The following is a 17,802-nucleotide window of genomic DNA, read 5'->3' as shown; positions in this document are numbered from 1 at the left end:
GCCTGGACTGATGTTCTCACCTTGATGGAGGCACTGATGAGGCCTCCCCGGCTGTGCACCTTTAACACTCGTTCAAAGAGCTGGTTCCTCTTGGCCTCATCATTGGCGAAGTCACCCTCAGTCAGGTCGATGGGCTCAGAAACGCCACCTGTGAAGTCCACCAGCGCATCCGCTGTGTTGCCTCCATCCAGGGCCTGATAGCAACCCGCCAGCCTGGGGGGGACACGGAAAAAGTTCCCAGCTTATGCTCCCAGACAGTCACAATCCTTCACCTTGCAGGGAATGAGCTCTGAGACTTAGAGAGGTGGAGCAAACTACTAAGGCCACAGCAGGCCACGGCAGAGTCAACGCTAGAACCCAGTCTCCAGCTCCCGAGACAATGCTTGTCCCACTGAACCACATGATTTCATCACTCAAATTCCCCCTAGCCTTAGCAGCCCTGTCTTCAAAAATTCGCTGTCCAGAAATCGAGCAATTCTTGTCAAAAGCAATAAATGTTCATGTATCCTTTGACACATCAATTCTGGATGAGTGGCATTGCTCATCGCAATGTAAAACAAGGAACAACGAAAATGTCATGTGAGAGCAAAGCTGAATTTCTTGTCTGACACATCAGGCAGCCACTGAACCCAGCACTGAATTGCTATGGCAGGGAAAATGCCAGTTCTGGCTTGTTACATTGGAAACTGTTATGTTCATAATGTATGCAATCAGTCATACAGAGAATGGTAAGCATCTACAGCAATATGCCGGGTGCTGTAGACGCAGCTGCAGCTCCCAGGAAAAGACCTGGGGTCTTACAGGCCCAGTGCTGCATGTAAGCCTGGAAGCAGAGCAGGATACTTAACACAGCACGACATACATAAACTGAAAATGGATACCATTAAATGTGGCTATATATATATGCATAAAGAATGAAATTTTGATATATGCTGCAATATACATGGACTCTGAAGACATTAAACTAATTGAAATAAGGTGGACACACAAGGGTAATATTGCATGGTTTCACTTACGTGATTTACCTGGAATCGGCGAGTTCATAGAGACAAAAAGCAGAATAGAGGATCCCGGGAGTAGGGGAGGGGGAGAGAGGAACTGCTGTCTAGTGGTACAGAGTTGATGCTGGGGATGATGAACAAGTGCTGGGTATATAGATAGGGTGGCAGGTGCACAGCATCATAAAAGTAATTCCAGTAACTGATGCATGCACTTGGACAGGGTTAACCTGCTAAATATTGTATTTCACCATCACAACAACAACAAACCAATAAAAGTGTTCCTTAAAAAACAAAAACAATCCCCCAAAGTCCTTAGTTCTGGAGCTGGAAAAGAGGCCGGCGCCTAGGGCCCTGAGCTCAGTGGCCACCAGGGGGCGCATTTTGCTTTCTTAGGATTCTAATTCATGGAGCGTTTTCTTGAGTTTTTGGGAGTTTTTCTCCCCCTCTGTTTCTCTGTATTTCTGTCTCTGTCTGTCTGTCTGTCTGTCTGTCTCTCTCTCTCTCTCACACACACACACACACACTAAGGACACTGACACACAGGCCTGGAAGAGGAACCAGGACGAGGATCCACAGGGCTGGGGGGCTGGGCTCAACCCACTGACTCCCTGCCCCACACCTGCTCTGCCTTGCAGGGGCCTGGGCAGACCACGCCGCCTCATATCCCTCCGCAGCTCAGCAAACCTTTGTGCTGGTGCTGGGGACCCAGAGTCTGGCAAAGGGCAGGAAGACATTCACCCAGACAGAATGGATGGACAGTCAGACAGGAAGACAGATGGACAGATGGAGGATGGGAAGCCTGGGAGGCAAGAAAGGCAGTTACTTGGCCCATCCGCCTCAACCTGCCCAAGAGCAGAGGCCATAGCCCCAGCCAGGCTCCAGGGTGGGCTCAGTAGCTTGAATCTCTGGGCAGCATCACCAACCTGCACGTGAGAGCTGGCCCTGGCCCAGGCCCCCTGCAGGATACCTGCCTGGGCCTGAGTCTTCACAGGCAGAAGTGTGTGCTGGGCAGAGAGCAGTGGTTGCTATATATATACCCAGCACCTCTCTGTATGGGTGACTGTGGGGACTTGAAACCAGGTACCCAGAGGCTTCTACCCCACACGGTGTACACTCAGCTGTGCTCTGGGTGCTCAGGCTCTGAGCACGCTGTGTGACTTTGCACCAGCCCCTCACCTCTCTGCCTGGACCGCTCGCCAGAAACACCCATGTGGAGCCCATCAGCAATGCTGCCCCAGCCTGGCACCCGCCCAGCTGCCCACTGCCGGCACCTACTTGGCATAGGCCTTCTCCACCAGAGCACACCAGAACTCATTGCGAGAGTTGGAATGGCAGTAGATGAGCTGGTTGTTGACCGTGGGCAGCCGGTCGTCGATGACCACGTCCACCCACTCCCCGAAGCGCCAGAAGTGGAAGTGGAAGATGCCTACATAGGCTTCGGGCTTCTCAGGATCCCACTCCTGCTCCTTCCAGTCTGGGATGACCTGGATGGGGAGGGAGGAAAGGATGAGGAGGGTCAGATCTGGATTCCAGAGGAAATGGGGGTGCATGCCTCCAGGGCACCCAAGTGGAAGGAATACTGGGTTCAGTCTCTGTCTCCACCATAAACCAATATGGGATTTGGCCATATTCTTCTCATCTCTGGACCTCAGATTCCCCGTCTCTGCAGTGGTTGGAGGCTCCCTTAGACTCCTTCCAGCTCTGTGATGTGAAGGTTCAAAGCACTTACCCTGTTCCTCAGAAATGCACCTGTCCATCCCAATTCCCACCTGGAGAATGGTGCCACCATCCCACAGTCCAGCCTGAGCCAGATGCTGGGCCACGCTGGCCTCCTCCCATACCTTCTCCAGTCAGTGAGGCCCATCCAAGCTCCTACATTCTGCTCAATCTGTCTGCTCCTCTCTACCTCTCTGGTACCACCCTGGCCCAGGGCCCCATCTCCTTGCCCTTGGACACTGTAACAGCATCAGCAGCCACATCTGCCCTCACCCCTCACAGCAGCTGAATGATCTTTCTGAACAGCTCTCTTTCCTGGAAATAAGGGTCAAATTCTTAATGTGCTCCAGCCTCCTCCCACCACCCAGGCTCATTTCTCTACTCCTACCCTCTCCCCCAGCCCAGCCCCAGACACTGCTCTGGGCTCTTCCTCCAGCTGACTCTCACTTGTCCTTTAGGGTCCATTCTTCTCCTCCTCCAGGAAGTCCTCCTTGACTTTTTGAAGGAGGCCAGGTCCTTTGTCCATCAATCATGGCCCCTAGACCCTCCCCACTAAGATACTTATCCTAGTTATAACTAAACTAGTGTGTGACATTGCCTTCAATTCTGACACTGTCACTGAAATGTCAGCTCTCGGAGGGCAGGGACACATCTGTCTTGGTCATGCTGTACATCCAGCACCTAGCACATGGCCAGGCCCAGAGGCAGTGCTTAATAGACATGTGTGCACTGAATGAATAAATTCAGAGGCATTGGCTGGGACTCTAATAACATTGGTTATTTGTGGGTGATGTTAATTATATTGGAAATGCCAGGTATCATGCCTGTGAATGCCGGGCATGGTCTATTTATTTAATTCCCACAATAACCTCTTGAGTAGATTACAATCACTCATCCTGATTTTACAAATGAAGAAAAAATGAGGCTCAGAGAGAGCAAGTAACTTGTCAGGATGACAATACACACCCTCTTTGGAGGCAGGCAAACTTGGTTTGAAGCCAGGATCCAAACAATGAGGTCTGGATAGTGAGGCTCACTCTGCCTGGCCCCAGTCCTTGGGAGGCCCCCAGTCTGGTGGGAGGGGGAGGCACACAGACAAGTATGATGTTGGGAGCACCAACACAGTGGAGAGAAGGGAATGGAGGCCCCCACCCTGGAGGGCCAGCAGCAGCTTCCGAGCAGGTATTCTGAGAGCTGGCCTCGGTGTGCCTAAACAGATGAAGGAAGACTGGCAAGCTGGGCAGCAGGCAGTGGGCAAGGAAGAGCCAAGTCTGGGTCACCTGCTGGCCTTGTAAGCATGAGACCAAGAGGGATTGAGTTTCATAGAGACCACAGGCAGCTCCTTCTGGAAGAAAAGCAGGGCTGCATCCAGCCGAGGAGCCACAGCCTCATCAGGAGTCTATAAATCCCAAGGCCCGGACCAGCCCGAGCACAGAGACTTCAGCCAAAAGCCATTCCCCAACCCCCACACTCATTAAAGATGCTTTTGTTTACAGCCTCTTGCCATCAACAGGGATGCTGGCAAAGAGAAACGCTCCCTAACGGGGCATTGGAGACCGCAAGGATGAAAATGCTCAGCACTCAGCACAGTAAGAGGCGCTGCCCTGGCGAGTGCAGCTGTGCTGGGGCCCGGCAGGCTGACTGTCTCCTCTGCTGCCCAACCCTCGCTGCTCTCCTTCGAGGCATTAAAAACAGGATACTCCAGCTGGCAAGAGGCTGCCCTGGGCATGGGTGAGGGAGGGAGAACTCACTCTCAGAGCTGCAGAGTCTGGCACTGCTGGACCCAACGTTCCGGCTCCCCACTGGCTACGCTCCCCGCCTCTGGCCTCCCTTTTCAGTCAACTCTGTTGAGCCTAGTGAAATCTCCCTGGCCACCTCTGCCCAAACCACCAGCGATCTCCCCCACTTTGCCTTTGGGACAGAAGGCTGTGTCAAGAATCTGGCATCCCCCTACCGCATGGCTGGGAAGGCTGAGGTCCACGGGGGTGCAGGGAGGCCCAGAGTGTGGGCACTCAAAAATGAGCTCACGGGCCTGTACACCATCCTCCACTCCTCCCTGCTCTGAAAGCTCTGGATTGAATCTGGGAGACGTGGGGGCCGGGAGGGTGGAAGAGGAGCCTCGAAGGGCACAGGGAGGTGCTGCTGGGGCCACGGGAGAATCATTAGCCTAACCCAAGCTTTGGCTCTGAGTCCTCTGTGGCTCAAGAAGCACCTAATGAGGCTCCAGAGTCAGTGATCCCGGGGGGGTCTTCATTTCCCCCCCTGCATTCACGGCATCGGACCTGGCTGTGGGACCCGGGCTGGAGCGAGGTGCCAAGCAAGAGGGAGACGGTCCTGGAAGGGGTGCTCACACAGGCATACACTAAAATCCACCTCAGAAGCCCAGGGAGCAAACAGAGATGCCTGGAGTCCCATCAAAGGATTCAGGAAACACCCTGAAGAGGTGCCCACTGGCCAAAGAAGGGTCAATCGATGAGGATAACCAAGACGGAGGATAACACATCCCATTTGTTCAAACCCATGAGCTCACAATGGTCCTTACACAAACAAATCATCACAGTCATCACTGGAGCTTGGCAGGGCGTCAGCTCATTATTTTGGTAGAATTAAGGGAAAAATCAAGGATGGATCCTGCCAATATAAGCTGTATCGGGGAGTAGCCAATAGCAGAAGAAAGGACATTTATCTCTGCAGATGAATTCCAGCTAGTAAATGAGGAAGAGATTAGAATATTAGATCACTACTGCTTTGCAACCACTGAAAAGTAGTGGACTCAGGTGACCGCAGCTTCTCAAATCAGTTTAGGATCCGGGATGGCTTCTAACCTCATTAAGAGGAATAAGCAGACTTTATGTGTCTCCTGAGAGAAGGACACAATTTTTGGCATGAAATGGTCATGTCAAAAAAGGAGTGTACAAGCCTTCTTAAGTCTCCAGAGGAAAGCTATCACTCACAAGAAATGCAGGACATGGGGAACATGTTAAATGACACCATAAAAATGAAGCCAGCCAGTCCAGAGTGTCAGAAATGCCACAGAACATATAACTGGATTTTTCAGCAAGGGCATTCCCAGGGAAAAATAACAGAGGAAGAGGGAACCAATCAGTTGTCATTTTTTACTTTTTTTAAAAAAAGATATATTTATTTATGCATACAAGAACGGGGCTGTCAGCCAGAAGTGGGCGGGGGGGGGGGCGCGGGTACGAGGACTCACCAGAGACTGAGTGGGGAGCAGAGCAGGTGGATCTACTGAAATACACTGCTGAAGGGAGCAGCGGGTGAGACAGGAGAGGTCTGCTGTGCCATGTGGATTAGATCAAAAGCGTGCTACAGAGGCTGCGGATAGCCCCATAGGGCTGAGACTTAATCCCTTGCGCCACCATGGAGGCCCCAATTTTTGACTTTTGGAACTGATTCAAACAAACTCTAACATACATCTTTATGGACAAGATTTCAATATTTTAGGTATTAATGAATTACAATAAAATTATTAGAGTTGAGGGGCCTCCCTGGTGGCGCAGGCGGTTAGGCACCACACTGTGAAGCTGTCCGCAGCTTCTGCAGCGCGGGTTCGATCCCAGCTGGCCAGCAAGAATTCCACATGGCACAGCAGACCTCTCCTGTCTCACCCGCTGCTCCCCTCAGCAGTGTGTTTCGTCAGTCTGCCTGTTCTGTTCCCCACTCTGTCTCTGGTGAATCCTCTCCCCCTCCCGCGCATCTGGCCTGTACCCCAGCACTTGTATAAATAAAAAATAAATCTTAAAAAAAAATTATTTGAGGGCCTCCCCGGTGGCGCGGCGGTTGAACACTGGGTTGCGAAGCTGCCCTCAGCCTCTGCAGCGCCGGTTTGATCCCCGGCTGCCGGGAGAGGGTCCCACATGGCGCGCACACCTCTCCTGCCGCCCGCTGCTCCCCTCAGCAGTGTATTTCGTTAGTCTGCCTGTTCTGCTCTCCCCTCTGGCTCTGGTGAATTCTCTCACCCTCCCACGCTTCTGACTGTGCCCAGTGCTTGTATAAATAAATAAATAAATCTTTAAAAAAAAAATCATCTATCCTTAAAAAAAAAAATTATTTGAGTTGTGGTATGATATTATGGTTAGTGGTTTCTTACTTTTTTTCTAACGAGTCCTTATCATTCAGAGAACCATCCAGAAAATATTTACACATGAAATTAGATGCTGGCTGGGAGGGCAGAGGAGGAGAAGGGCTGTGGCTTGACAATTGTTGAAGCAGAGAGAGGTACGGGAGCTAACTGGGTCCTGTCCTCCTCTCCTGTCTTCTACAGTGACATGCTCCACCAACACAGACACCAGCTCCCTGTCCCACGATTCAAAATCCTGCAGGCAGCCCTGAGGGTGCTCTCAGCCTCGTTCTGTAGGCTCTGTGCAAATCCACACCCTGGCTGCTTCGGGGCACCTCAGCTATGCAATGTGTGGCTCCCTCTGCGGGCACCTATGCTAATCCTGGTCCCCCAGGGGCTCTGGACCCAGTGCTCCCTTGGACACCATCCCTCCTCCAGGCTCCTTCCCTGCTCACTGAGGGGTTGGGGGCAGGGCCATGTCCCACTCACACCTAGATGCCCAGCACCCAACACAGGGCTCTGTAGATGAGAGGAAATCCCCAAGCACTGGCCACAGTGAGCCTCTAGTGGGCACCTGGAGCCATCTGAAGGTTTTCCCTGGGGACTCCAACCTAGACCCAAGAGCCCCAAATGTGGCTGGGGCAGGGTTCTGCCCTGGTGCATGATGAGAGGAGAGGCTGGAAAGGGCAGGCGGCACTGCTTAGAAGTGGTGTGTCAGTAGGTGTGTGCATGTGAATTACACAAGCGTGTGCACATCAGTGTATGTGTACGTAGTGTGTGGGGTGCACTTAGTGCAGAGAAAGGCATCTTGCACAGATTTCTGCCTAGGACCCCAAAGAGCCAGCTGGGAGCTTTCTGCGTAGGGTCTGCAGGGCTGAGGGGCCGCAGTGGGTCTCCTGTTACCCGAGCTGGGGAAGGGGTGCCACAGGGCCTCTATAGTCCTCAAAACCAGAGGATTCTGAGTATCGGAATAGCCTTACTTCTGCTTCTGATGCCAAGAGCCCCTAAATTCTCTATTTTCAGAGGCCATGACTGGAAAAGGCAGGAGGGTGGGGCACCACCCCTTGTCCCTTAGGAGAGCAGAGCCCCTCTGGTTCGCCACCTGGAGAGCAGCTGATGCACTGCAGGGGCCCTGGGACTCCCATCCACAGGCCAGGGGCTAGCAGACAAGGCTCAGAGACGTGGGCTGGGAGTCTTGGAATGGGCCCCTCCTGCTGGGGTCCCCAGCCATACTGTGAGGGCTGAAGGTCCCCTTGGCTGGGCCTAGTAATGGTGAAAGGGGAGTGTCCACTCCCTCATGACCACTCTTGGGCCACAGAGGCAGGCTAGGCCCCAGCTCCCGCCTGTCCCTTCACCCACACCACTGGCAGCCATAAGCAAGTCACCCCAGGCAACTCATTCTCTGCACCCGGAGCCCTCCTTAGTAATAAGGCCTCCCAGCACCCTCCTCTCAGAATAATCGTGAAAAGCAAGGACATGTGTGACTGGGAGTGTGGCGATGAGAAAACCTAGAGCAGATGCTGTGTGCCAGCTCGCAAAGCCAAGCTAACCCTCCCACAGCCTTCCAAGTGAGGCACCCTTAGCCCCACCGACAGAGGGGGCCCCCAGGGGCTTGGTGGCAGGATGGGGCCCTCACTGCCATCCAGTGCCTCAGCGGGAGGAGAAGTTCAGGAAATGGCCAGTCTCGGCACCACAGTTTCCATGGAAAATAGGTCCTTGTTTCCCATTCCCTGCATTCCTCCTGACCCAGTGCCGGGATAGAGCCAGGATTCTACCCCTGTCCTCAGGCGGAGGGCTGGGTAACTCGGTCTCCACCCCCTCCATCCACAGGAAGCTTTAGGAACAGATGAGGGGGTGGATGGAGGGGCAGTGTTTGAGGAGAGATAGGTCAAGGGAGGCAGAGACTTGAGAAACTGGGGGTGTGGGGTTCAGGAAGGAAACAAGGTGGTGACTGCTGCTCTGGAGAGAGCTCTGGGGTGGAGGACGGGGTGCAAGACCTCAAAACTTAGAAGCAGAGATTGTTCCTAAGCAAAACCCCAACTGTGGTCTCTAAAGCTAGGCCTGACCTTGATTTTTGGGAAGAAGCTGGCCTTGCTCAGGCTTGGGCCCTCGGGGAAAGTGAGGGCATCACCCCAGCCCATCCCAGGGGACCAAGATCTTCAGACCCAGATCCTGGTCCACACATTCCTCCTCTGGCCCCTCCACTCCCTCTGACCTTGGGTAGGTGGCTGCTTATCTGGGCCTTGGTTGTCTCTGTCCAAAGACTTAATGAGCTGGAGAGAGATTGAAGCAGGAAGTTTCCCAAGCCTGCTGCTTGGGGGAGTCTGCTGCTTTGATTCTGCTGCTTGCTGGAGCGGAGAAGTTGCTGGGTGTACTGCACTGCTTGACCTTGGCTACCTGACCCCCTTTCCGAATAATAAAGAATGCTTATGCTATGATGGATAGGGTAGCAAGTTTCCCCATACAAACTGTATAAAACCCTGCTATTTTTGCTCTTGGTGGATCAGCCTTTTAGGAGCGATCCCACTGAGCCCACTGCTGTGACAATGAAATCTCTCTCTCTCCAGCTCTCTGTGTGCCGCCTGATTTCTCTGGAAAATTGCCACAAGATGATGAGGGGACAGAGCAACGAGGAAGGGTCAAGAGGCACATGAATGTGATGCAGTGATATCAGTCTTATCTGGCGGGGCTGGAAGGTACCTCACAGAACCATTGTTCCCTCTAGAAAGTCAGAGGCTGGAAGAGCGTCAGGGGCTGCCTGAGGACATGTAGCAAGTTTGTGAGAGGTCATCCCTGGTTATACCCTCTCCCTGTCCCCCCACCCAGGCATCCTGCAAGGGAGACTTGAGATTGAGTGTGGCTTAAAGCATCCCCTCCCCCTGCTGGCACCATCCACCAAGGACCAGAAGGAGCTTCTGTGGCCTCAGCATCATTCTCTCCGTGCCCAGAGAGGCTGGTCTGGAGTCACTGCAGGAAAACACCAGGCGTGTTGCTTCCTGGTTGGATATCAAGAGACCTGGGTCTCAGCTCAATCCTGATGTCTGACCTCAGCCCAGTCACCTGGCTGTGCTGAGCCTCATCCCTGAAAGCTGGCAGGAGGAGGGGTTCGAGCGGGGGAAAAGGTCCAGAAGGGGTTACTCAGGGCTGTGAGGGGACAGGTAGGTCAGAGCTCCTGCAGAGGAGGACTGGCGTGCGGCGAGAGACTGTACACCACCCAGGCCGGACACACAGGTTTTATTGGGGACACGCAGTGGGCACGGCAGAGCACACACGGCTGGCACAGGGCAGGAATGGTGGGGCAAGGTGGGAGTGCAGGCAGTCTGAACCAAGCAGGTCCCTAGAGCTGCTGGGAGAGGTTAAGCAAAGAGACAGAAGGACAGGGCTGCTCCCCAAGGTCTGGCCTCCCCTAGTGGTCCGTGGAGAAGAAAGGCAGGAACTTCTCCAAAGTCCTGGAACAGGGTGTAAGTTAGAATCTGAAGCTGTGAGTTAGAAAGGACCAGAGCACACACACCACAGCCAATCTCCCACCTGATGCTAGTCCTGATGCTAGTACCCCAAAACTGCCTGCCTGCATCCAAAGTGGGGGTCCACCTTTCCAGCAGTGCCAACGGCTGCCAATGGCTCTGACCCTACATCTCTCAGTGTGTCTCTCCCCAGAACCCTCAGCCTCCAATGGCTCTGCATGAGGGAAATGTCATGGCCACATCCTTGACCAAACAGAGGGCTAGTCTTGAAACAGGGTGTTGATGGCACTTCCTATGGTGACCTTGGTGGATGCTAAGCAATAGGTAGGCCCCTCTCTCAAAGGGGTCTCACCAGGCTTGTGCAATGCAAAGAAGAATGAGGTTTGGGGATTCAAACTGAACCTGCTGATAATCTTGCCTCAGTTTCTTGTCTGATGAGTGGGTGGTGCAACCTCTGAGGGCAGTGTGTGCAACCTTCCATCCACTTCTGACCATCAACCATCATAACTGCACCCCCAGGATACCCCCAGTTCCACTAATGATTCCAGAGAGATTCCACACCATGATGAAACACATCCTCTCTGGCCAGGGAGCTGGGAAAAGCCTGCGCTCCCAGCAAGGCCACTTGAGAACCTACTGTCTCCAGCTCCAGGGGGCTGAACCCCTCTATCCAGCTTCCTCCAGACAGAAGGAAACCATACTGTTCCCCACTTGACTGCATGAACCTAAAAGTCCCCCAGCACAAAATTAGAGGCTGGAAGACCCCTGGCAGAGAGGCCATAGATTTGAGATCTGAAGTCACCCAAGTCGAACCCCAAGATCATCCTGACCAAGCTACTGCTAAGGGACACCCTTGGACCAGCTGGGCAGTTATAATACAGTTCACCTAAAATCAGACTTGTTCTTAGTGCAGGTTTAGACTCTAGAATATATCCATATGAATATAGCATGCTCTCTCTCAATATATGCACGTGTAGAGAGAGACAGATTGCTCTGTGACATGACAGGACCCCTTCCCTTCTCCCCTCCTGAAGCCATTCCCAGAAGAGCAAGAGCTGGACTGCATAGCCTCCAACATGCTGGCCACTCCCGACCGCCCAAGGCAGCCCCCCAAGCAGCCCCGCCCCACATCCCGAGGGCCCGAGGTGTCCTGGGACCATGCACTGGGGGCAGCGCTGCTCTGGGTCCTCAGGCTGGTGTTCACCTCTGGACACAGGCTTCAGCAAAGGTGTGGCGGCCAGATGGGCAGCAAGGCCTGTTTACTGGATTCCCCAAGGAGGCCGCTGTCGCCTCTGTCTCTGGTCTCTGGAGGGAGTTCGGTGGCTGGTTCCTTCCTTCTCTCTTCCATCTCTCTGTGTCTGTCTCAGTCTCTTTCGGGACCGTGAAGCAGAGAAGGCAGAAGTCCACGGTCCCGCCAGCGTCCCCACAAGCCTCCTCAGGCCTCCAGGTCTACAGCAGCAGCAGCAGCCAGTTCAGCTTCTAGACTACAGAGCCCTGGCTCCCCCGCCCGCGGCCGGAGCGCTTGCGCCAGGGACAAGAGAGGGAGGACATGAGCTCAGGGGGTCTGGCGAGCCGAGTACAGGTCAGCAGGTAGCAGAACGTCCCCAAACACACCTGGGGTGGGGAGCCGGGCAGGGGATGGGCGGTGGGCCAGAGGAGGCAGCTGCCGTCAGAGCTGGTTGAAGACCACGGAGGCCTTGAGGTTGGCGGGCTCCATGCCCTCGCCGAAGGTGATGAGGAAGAACATGACCTTGCGAATCTTGGCCAGATCCGACAGGCGCTCCCCGAACTCCTGGGCATCGGCCTCATTCCAATCCATGGCGTCCGAGTCCTCTTTGCGCCAGAAGATAGCAGCGGGGTCCAGCAGCTGGCGCGTCATGAGGTTGGTGAGGTCGGGTGTCCAGTTCTGGGAGGTGCCGGTGATGGTGACCTTGCCCGGCTTGTCCAGCACCACGTTCCAGCGCTCGAACTGTAGCTTCTGCTGCTGGATGAAGTCGAGGCGGTACACGGACTCGGCCGGCCGCAGCAGCTTCTCGCCGTCCTGGCGCTTCTCCCCGCGCTGCTTCAGGCTCTCCACGCGCAGCCGCATCTGCTTGGTCAGGTCCTCGTCCAGGACCAGCGGCATGTCGAGCTGTGGCTTCTGCGGCCCATCCTCCGCCATGGTCCAGCTGCTGCTGCTGCTGCTGCTGCCGCCGGCGCTGCCACCGCAGTGAGTCTAGGAGCTGAGTGGCCTGGGCCACACCACCAAGGCAGGAGGCCACCGCAGGGGCCCCGCCTACCTTTCCGCCCTCCCTCTCCCCTCCCCGCTCAGTCACTGGCCCTTCCTAGCCTCACCCAGTCCTCAAACTGGGGCAACAGTGAGAGAGGGAGTCTCCGAGTGACTCCTCTCCATGGGAGCAGGAGCAGCAATGGAGGCACCACAGGCAGCGGGAGGGTGACAGGCTCCTCAGGGACCAGATCGCTGATGTCAATTGCTGTGGCAACCGCCCTGACTACAGGGCTGGGCTGTGGCTGGCTTGTTTGTGAAGAGAGCAGTGTTGAGGGTGGAGGGTGGGGGAGAGGAGAGCAGGCAGGGGCCAGAGGTGGGGAAGGCCCCCAGCAGGGGCGAGGGCAACAACTACCCAGAGGGCCACCAATTTGAGATTTGAAGTCACCCACGTTGCTCGTGACTCCCCCTCACCCTCCACATCCAATCACCAAAGCCTGTCCAGTCCCCCTCCCCGATGCCCTGAGAGGCCTCCCCCACACCCCTCTAAGGGGACCCAGAACCAGCCCACCATCCTCTCCCACCTAGATGCCTGTCCTAGACTATGGTGCGCATGAGCATCACCTGTAGGACTTAACACGTGATTGCTGCGCCCCTGCAGAGTTCCTGATTTAAAGGTGCACTGGTGAGGCCTGAGAATTTGCATTTCTAACCACCTCCCAGGTAATGCTGAAGCTGTTGCCAGGGCTACACCTTGAGAACCACTGACTCAAATGATTCTTGCCTGCTGGCCCTGCCTCCATGCGGTACCACACAGCAGCCACATGACCGGGCTTCTTTTCGACTAAAATACCATCACTTATACCACCTGCCTCAGTTTCCCCCAGGCTACTGGAGAGAAGAAAATGACAAACATACATATCCCCAGTGCCTGAGGGAGAAGTGGAGTATGTGCGTGTAGGAAGAAGTGGAGTATTTGAGTGTAGGCGGGGGTGAGGGTGAGGTGGTGAAGCGAGGCTGCCATGCACAGAAAAGAGGACAGGGACACAGGTCACGGGTCACAGTACAGCAACTGAAAATGATCTGAAGGGTCTAGTGGGCCACAAGCACAGTTAATTCCCAGATGGAGGCTAAGGAAGTCAGTGGGACCTTGGGATACAGGAACAGGAGGGGTCACCGAAGGGACAAAGCTGTTAAGGTAATACCTCAAACCTTAGGGCCAGTTCACTGATTCCTCAAGGGCATTCAGGGCCTCTCTGGTGGCTAGGGGTTAAGTCTCAGCACTATGAAGCTACTGGCACCCACTGCCACACAAGTTCAATCCCTGGCCAGGGAGCTACCCACATGGCGCAGCAGACCTCTCCTGTCTCTCTGGCTGCTCCCCTCAGCAGTGTATTTCAGTCACTCTGCCTGTTCTGCTCCCCACTCTGTCTCTGGGGAATCCTCAGGCCCTCCATACCTCTGGCCCGTACCCCACTTTTTGTATGCATAAATAAATCTTTTTAAAAAAAAAAAAAAGAAAAAAGAGAAACAGCAAATGCTCAATTTCTTAAGGAGACTTGAGGTTGAGGAAGAATATGACTAATGTCTGTCTCCCCAGGGCCACACAGGAATTACTCAGAAAATGCTATCTGAATACACGAGCGATTGACACGACAAGAGGAGCTGCTGTGATGGAAAGGGTTTCCAAGGCCAGGACAAGAGGACATTCAGGAGGAAGAGAGTACACGGGCGCTGCCTGAGGTCAAGGTAAAGCCCAGGGCCAGGGGCGCACTGGAGAGGAGGTTCGAGGAAGAGGTGTGGAAGGTGAGGTGACAGAGAACGACCCTTCGGCTGTAGACTGAGGCCACAGGAGCAGGAGGTCCAGGTGGCTGGGGTGAAGGTGATGGAGATGAATCCCAGAAGGGATTCAACTTTCAGTCACCAGCACAGTAAATCCTGGAAACAACAGTATTTGGAGTGAAAAGACGGGGAAACTGCGGGTGCCAAGCCCCTGGTGACAAGGGTGCAGGCCAGGGTGGTTGATTGATTGGGGATGCTGGTTAGGTGGGCTGGGATGGGGTGAGGGAGCTGAACAGCATGAGCCTGCGGGGGTTTAGATGGAAAGAGTGTGGTTTGGGGGCGGCACTATGGAATGAGAATGCCCATCCCCTCTCCGGACCAGCAGGATGTGGAGGGAGCAGTTCAGACAATGGATGGGTGCTCAGGGGCCAAATTGGGGAAGGCCTGGTCTGCAGGAAGAGGCTGAAGGTGGAAACCATTGCCAGAGCTTGGGCCTCACAGACAGGACAGGAGGCAGGGTCAGCGGGACCAGGGTGAGGGAGGCCAGGGTCAGCCAGGGCCAGGAGGCTGCCGGCGGGGCTAGGCCCTGACATCCACACAGCTCTGTGCCCTCCGAGGGCCCCTTCCATCTTCCCACAACCCTGGGGACTAGAAAGGTCAGATTTACACCTAGGCCAGAGGAAGGAATGTCCCCTGCCCAAGGTTCCATGATTGGCAAGGGACCTAGCCAGAAGCAAACCCAGGTCTGGCCATGCCTGTTGGTGCCCGGCTGTATCAGGGACTAGAGGTAAAGGGCGGCTTCCAAGAGGAGGTGGCGTTAAGTGGAAGGTGTGATGTGCCTGCATCTGAGGCTCAGCATCCCCAGAGGGAGGGGTGGGAGGAGCAAGGGTGCTCCTCGGGCTGAACACCCCTCTTCCATAGAGAAAACAGGGTGGGGCAAGGGAGGCCCTGCAGAGCAACAGGTCCAGAAAACGAGGGGTAACAACAAACAGGACCCAGTCAGCAGGGACAGGAGGGGAGGGAAGGCATAGTAATGAGCTCCCCAGGGCCTTGTGCCTCCTTCCAGGACCCAGGGGCTATCACCACCACAGCACCGGGAGGCAGATTGCAATTGGCCCCAAGCACCCCCTGGCCCTGCCTCCCGGGGACCCGAGCTACCAGAGATCGTCTCCTCCCAGACAGGCTGCATGCCCTGACTCCCCAACAGAGGAGCCATCAGTGCAGAGATGAGCAAGGGCCTGCCCATGGTCACCAGACATCAAGGTCAGGCCCCTGCCTGCAGGTCCTGGGGCCCATCTTCCACTGACCAGAGGGGAGCTGTGCCAGGGGACGGCCTAGAACGCGTCCAGGGCAGGGTACACTGCAAGTCCTGGCTCTTTCTTGCAAATGAGTAGGCAGTCCATTCCCTAGGAGGGGACCGGATGAGTCAGGCCCCAGGAGGTCTGAGGCAGCCAGGCCAGATGCACAGCTGCTGCCCAGTAGCTGGATCTGACAATTTGGGAAGGGGCTCAACTTCCTTGAGCCTCCCCCTTGCCAGGCTCCTGTGGGCTCAGTGGGAAGATATAGGTTGGACTGGCTCAGCCCATGGGGAGCTCACCTCAAGAGGGGAGACCACAGATAAACAGGCAATTATAGGCAGGGTGGGAGCCAGCCCCACAGGATTTCTGCATGCCATCTCTATCCCAGCTCTAGCTGGGGGTGGAGCGCAGAGCAGGAGGCCTTGCTTGGGGCCTGGAGACAGGAGCGTGAGGACCAGCCTCTACCCAGAGAAGAGTGCCTGGCCCTGAGCCTCTCTGGCAAGGAGGCTCGTGAGTTAAATAATCCCCTGTGTGGCTCTCTGAGGCCCTCCCAGACACCCCATGACAGCACACAGCTATCCTTATCCCCACGGGACTGTCAGGGGCCAGACCCCAGGGATGGCCACCTGGGTGGCTTTGAGAAGTCACACCCCAATTTGGAAGACATGAGGGCAGGCCCCCACCACAGTCCCGGCCTCAGGCGAGGGCACAGCTCCCTCTGAGGGCTGACAGCGGAGCCCAGCCTGCACGTGAACACTCATGCTCAGACCCTGGGGCTCACAGCACCGCCACCAAGCACTGCACGAGGCAGTCTAAGTCAAGTGTCTGTTTCACTCTCACAACTCCCCAAGAGGAAGCTACCCTGACACCCTGAGTTTTCAGGGGAGCAACCTCAGGGTAATTATGAAACTACCAAAGGGTGAGACAGGGATTCAAACCGGAGCCTGTCTGTAAGACCGGGTGCTCAGAGTCCTCCGGCCCTGCCGCCAGGGCCGTCTAAGAGCAGAAACGGCAGGAATGAGAAAGGGGAAGTGACTTGACAAACTGGGATGGGAACCAGGATGCAGGCGGCCATTACTCTTTAGGGTGCACAAGTGCGGCCTCTACGACAGCCTCCAGATGCCAGAACAAACATGGGGGTGTACTGAGAGGCTGCCGTGCTCGGTTGCGCCACGAGAGGGCAACCGAACCCCTTTGGCGCCACTCAGGACGGAAGCCGCTTGAAACCATTAATCATGACAGTCACTCCCGCTGAAGCAGAGCAAAGCGAAGCCCAAGGAAGACCAAGGACTGGCCAAGTCACACAGCATTGGCAGGGGTTTCCTGAGCCCCAGGACCAGTGTCTGCACAATCACATGACCCAGGCAGGTATGCATTCTGCCTCGTGGCTCCAGGGACAACGTGGGCTCCCAAAAGTCAGAGGGGGGCACAGTAGAATCACCTGGGGAGCTATGCAGGTTCCCAGCACCTGTTCCCGGTACCTTAAGCCAGGAGGTGAGGGAAAGGCAGCTCTGATGCTCAGTCAGTACTGGGGAGCCCCAGTGTCACCCCACACCAGCCCTGCAGCACAGGCTTCCATCAAGTCCCACCTGCATGTGGGCAGCAAGGGCCACAGGCTGAGTGGACATACCCAGCACCCCCACCCCAAGACTCACCTTTTGCCACAGCGTCTCTCGGGAGGCAAGCGATGAGCACGCTGCCACGAACCAGCAGTTGCCCACCTGGCCCTGGTGCAGGTCATGGGAGCTGATGCCATCCACAAAGAGGCGGGGGTCCTCGCAAATATCCTGTGGGGAAGCACAGACAGAGATTCACCTGCCTCCTCTAATAACTGGGGGGTGGGGGAGGCACATGGCCAAGTTTCCCCAAATCTAACTTCCCCCAGGTATTGCCTAAAATGCCCTTCACCCTTCTCTCCCCTGCCCAAGAAACTGCTCTTCTGCTAAAGGCTTGGCAACTAATGAACACCGTGGAGGGACTTGGGGGCTGCACCCTGAGCCGACTCCTCTCCTGGCCAGCAGGGATCGGGGCCACCATCTCCAGCACCAGCAGCTTTGCAGGGCCACCCACCTGGCTTGCTGGGACTACAGTCATGATGTGGGTAGAAATTCCAGATGGCATGAGGAGTGCCAGAGGGGAGAGGCAGAGAGCTGCTGTGCCCGGCTGAGCTGACACTCCCAGCAACCCCTGCCCTGCCTCAGGCCTTGCCTCTTGCCAGTCTTGGCTTCTGGGCACATCTTCCTGCTGTCTCTGC

The 17,802-nt window shown here is 55.4% G+C and overlaps 2 protein-coding genes across 3 annotated transcripts in view; both read right to left on the bottom strand.

Annotated features, from left to right (window-relative positions):
• Positions 1–17,802, bottom strand: part of CAPN5 (calpain 5) — a 50,620-nt gene that overhangs the window by 10,771 nt on the left and 22,047 nt on the right. For both annotated transcript variants that reach the window (XM_037523010.2, XM_037523012.2), the window contains exons 3-5: positions 17,204–17,335; positions 2,277–2,485; positions 21–213 (exon numbers count right to left, since the gene is read on the bottom strand). In XM_037523010.2, coding sequence (XP_037378907.1) covers positions 21–213; positions 2,277–2,485; positions 17,204–17,335 — 534 coding nt within the window. The remainder of the gene's footprint in view (positions 1–20; positions 214–2,276; positions 2,486–17,203; positions 17,336–17,802) is intronic.
• Positions 11,893–12,423, bottom strand: OMP (olfactory marker protein). Its single transcript, XM_037523013.1, has one exon. The coding sequence runs from the start codon at positions 12,421–12,423 to the stop codon at positions 11,932–11,934; it is 492 nt and encodes a 163-aa protein (XP_037378910.1). The 3' UTR covers positions 11,893–11,931.

The sequence above is a fragment of the Talpa occidentalis genome, unplaced genomic scaffold (genome assembly GCF_014898055.3).
Source record: "Talpa occidentalis isolate TD23 unplaced genomic scaffold, MPIMG_talOcc4v2.1 talOcc4.3, whole genome shotgun sequence".
Classification (NCBI taxonomy): Eukaryota; Metazoa; Chordata; class Mammalia; order Eulipotyphla; family Talpidae; genus Talpa; species Talpa occidentalis.
This window is presented reverse-complemented; position numbering and strand designations above follow the sequence as displayed.